The 2158-nt window shown below is 42.4% G+C and overlaps 1 protein-coding gene across 1 annotated transcript; it reads right to left on the reverse strand.

Annotated features, from left to right (window-relative positions):
* Window positions 1-540: 540 nt before the first annotated feature.
* CSUI_010974 (uncharacterized protein) lies at window positions 541-1945 on the reverse strand. Its single transcript, XM_068071075.1, has 2 exons — window positions 1536-1945; window positions 541-840 (listed from the first exon to the last, which is right to left on the reverse strand). The coding sequence occupies exons 1-2, from the start codon at window positions 1595-1597 to the stop codon at window positions 639-641; spliced, it is 264 nt and encodes an 87-aa protein (XP_067916949.1). The 5' UTR covers window positions 1598-1945; the 3' UTR covers window positions 541-638.
* Between the last annotated feature and the right edge of the window lie 213 nt (window positions 1946-2158).

Consider the following 2158-nt stretch of genomic DNA (forward strand, 5'->3'; position numbering starts at 1 on the left):
ATGACTATGTATGTATGTATGTACGTATGTATGTATGCATGACTATGTATGTATGTATATGCATGTATGTAGATATCCCTAGTGAGGATGAGATCATATCCATACGGGACGACAAGAAGGATAATGTTTATGTAGATGATCTTCTTCTTCATCTTCTTCCTTGTTTTGAGGAGCACTCTCGTGAAGTCGACAAGAAAGAAAGAAAGAGGAGGAAGACACAAAAGATGAGGGGTGCTGAGAAGCTCGGCGACTACGGAGAAAAGAAAGAAGAAAGAGTATAAAGATAGCAGTCTGGGGAGAGGGACAGGAGAGGTACAGACCTATGTCGATTAACTCCTCTCTCTCACCCTCTCGTCTGGAAAGAGATCGAGAAAGAAAGTAAGACGCGAGAAACAAGAAGAAGAAGAAGAACTGTAGAAAATTCGCATTCACATCCCCCATACAGAGGGCTTTCACTCCTCTCTTAACTCTCCATACTATACACAGACGAAGGTTACGGTGGACATACACCTGAGTGTGCAGTGGACATACACCCGAAAATGTCTGGTGTGTCTGTTCAAGTGTTTAAAGAGACTAGTTCTCTGTCTGAAAGAGAAGGAAAGAAGCCTATAAAGCAGGGAAAGATACGAAACCGAGACCTATCTATATATCTCTCTCGCCCTTCTCTTTCGCTCTTTCTCTCTCCTCTCTCTCTCTCTCTGTATATATATATAGATGTATGAAGTCAGCGACGAAAAGGAAAGAGGAGGAGATATTTGTAGAGCAGCTGACCCAGTAAGGTATATGGCAGGTCCCTTCTTCAGCGATGAATTCCAAGACTCCTGTATGTGTATGTCGATCCTATACATACATATATACATATTCACACATACATGCATGCATACATACATACGTACATATTCATACATGCATGCATACATACATACATGCATACATACATATTCATACATACATCCACACACAGAGAGACACAACTCATTCATCGATCTCGATACAAGTATAGGGAGTGAACAGATATACAAATAAACGTATATATAGATATACGAGCAGCATATCTTGAGGTGCACATGCCTATGTATACATTCTACACCCCTGGTGGGCTACGTAGATACACCTATCAATAATACCGCACGTCAGACCCCGCAGAGATACACGCATAGGAACACACGCAACTTCCTCTTTATCGATAGACAGATTAAAGAAAGATCAAAGATAGATGGATTGAAAATAGCTAGATAGATTAGAGATAGACAGAAAGCTGAGCTACGACCTTCTGAATCTCTTGGTGATTTGGGAGGTTTATCTATCCATACGCATTCTATCTCTATCTATTTATCTATCTATCCTCCATCTATCTATCTATTTTATCTATCTTTGATGTATTGGAGACCCCCCCCATCCCGTCACATCGCCCAGCGCAGACATCGAAAGCTCGTTCACTTGTACTACTACACTTCGCTGTATAGCGAGCTCTGCAACTCCCTAAGGCATTCATAAGTGGGACTAGCTAGCTAGCTAGCTAGGTGGCTAGCTACCTTGGCTTCATTAACAACCTCAAAGAGCATCGGCCAGGAGATGTGAAGCCTCGCAAGCGCATGCAATGCCGACTGAGGTAGGAGAACTGAAGAAGAGAAAAGAAAAGCAAGCAAGACAATCCTAGGAGAAAAAAATCCACAGAGACTAAAGCACCTATATAAAGATACACACAGAGAGAGATAGAGAACAAGACATACTCATAGACATATGTCGAAATTTATACACATACACCACTAGCACATCCAAACATACATTCCCGGGGCACATACCTATACAGGTTCCTACATAGACTTACACACATGCATATTCACGCATACACGCTCTATCTGTCTCTGTGTCTCTCCCTCTCTCTTTCTCTACGTCTAGAAAGGTGTGTCTATGATACGCTGTCGTCCTTGCATATAACGCGGTTGGTCGGCGAGAGAAAAGAGAGCCTACCTCTCACTCCTCCTAAGTAGAAACGAGCAGTTCTAATGCGTGACCCTCAGAACCCACACCCCACGTCTGTATATCTATCTATCTAGACATGTTGCGAATTTCCTACACATCTCGATACTTCACTGCATGCAAGCTGAAAGGACAGCGCGATAAAAGGAGGTACAGAAGATATTAGTGGACCGAA

Source organism: Cystoisospora suis, assembly GCF_002600585.1.
Source record: "Cystoisospora suis strain Wien I chromosome Unknown contig_9101, whole genome shotgun sequence".
In the NCBI taxonomy this organism is placed as follows: Eukaryota; Apicomplexa; class Conoidasida; order Eucoccidiorida; family Sarcocystidae; genus Cystoisospora; species Cystoisospora suis.

Coding starts and splice junctions, on each gene's coding strand:
- CSUI_010974 (XM_068071075.1), bottom strand. CDS start 1,597: ATGCGCTTGCGAGGCTTCACATCTCCTGGCCGATGCTCTTTGAGGTTG. Junction 841..1,535: donor AGGTTGTTAATGAAGCCAAG/GTAGCTAGCCAC, acceptor ATGTATGTATAG/GATCGACATACACATACAGG.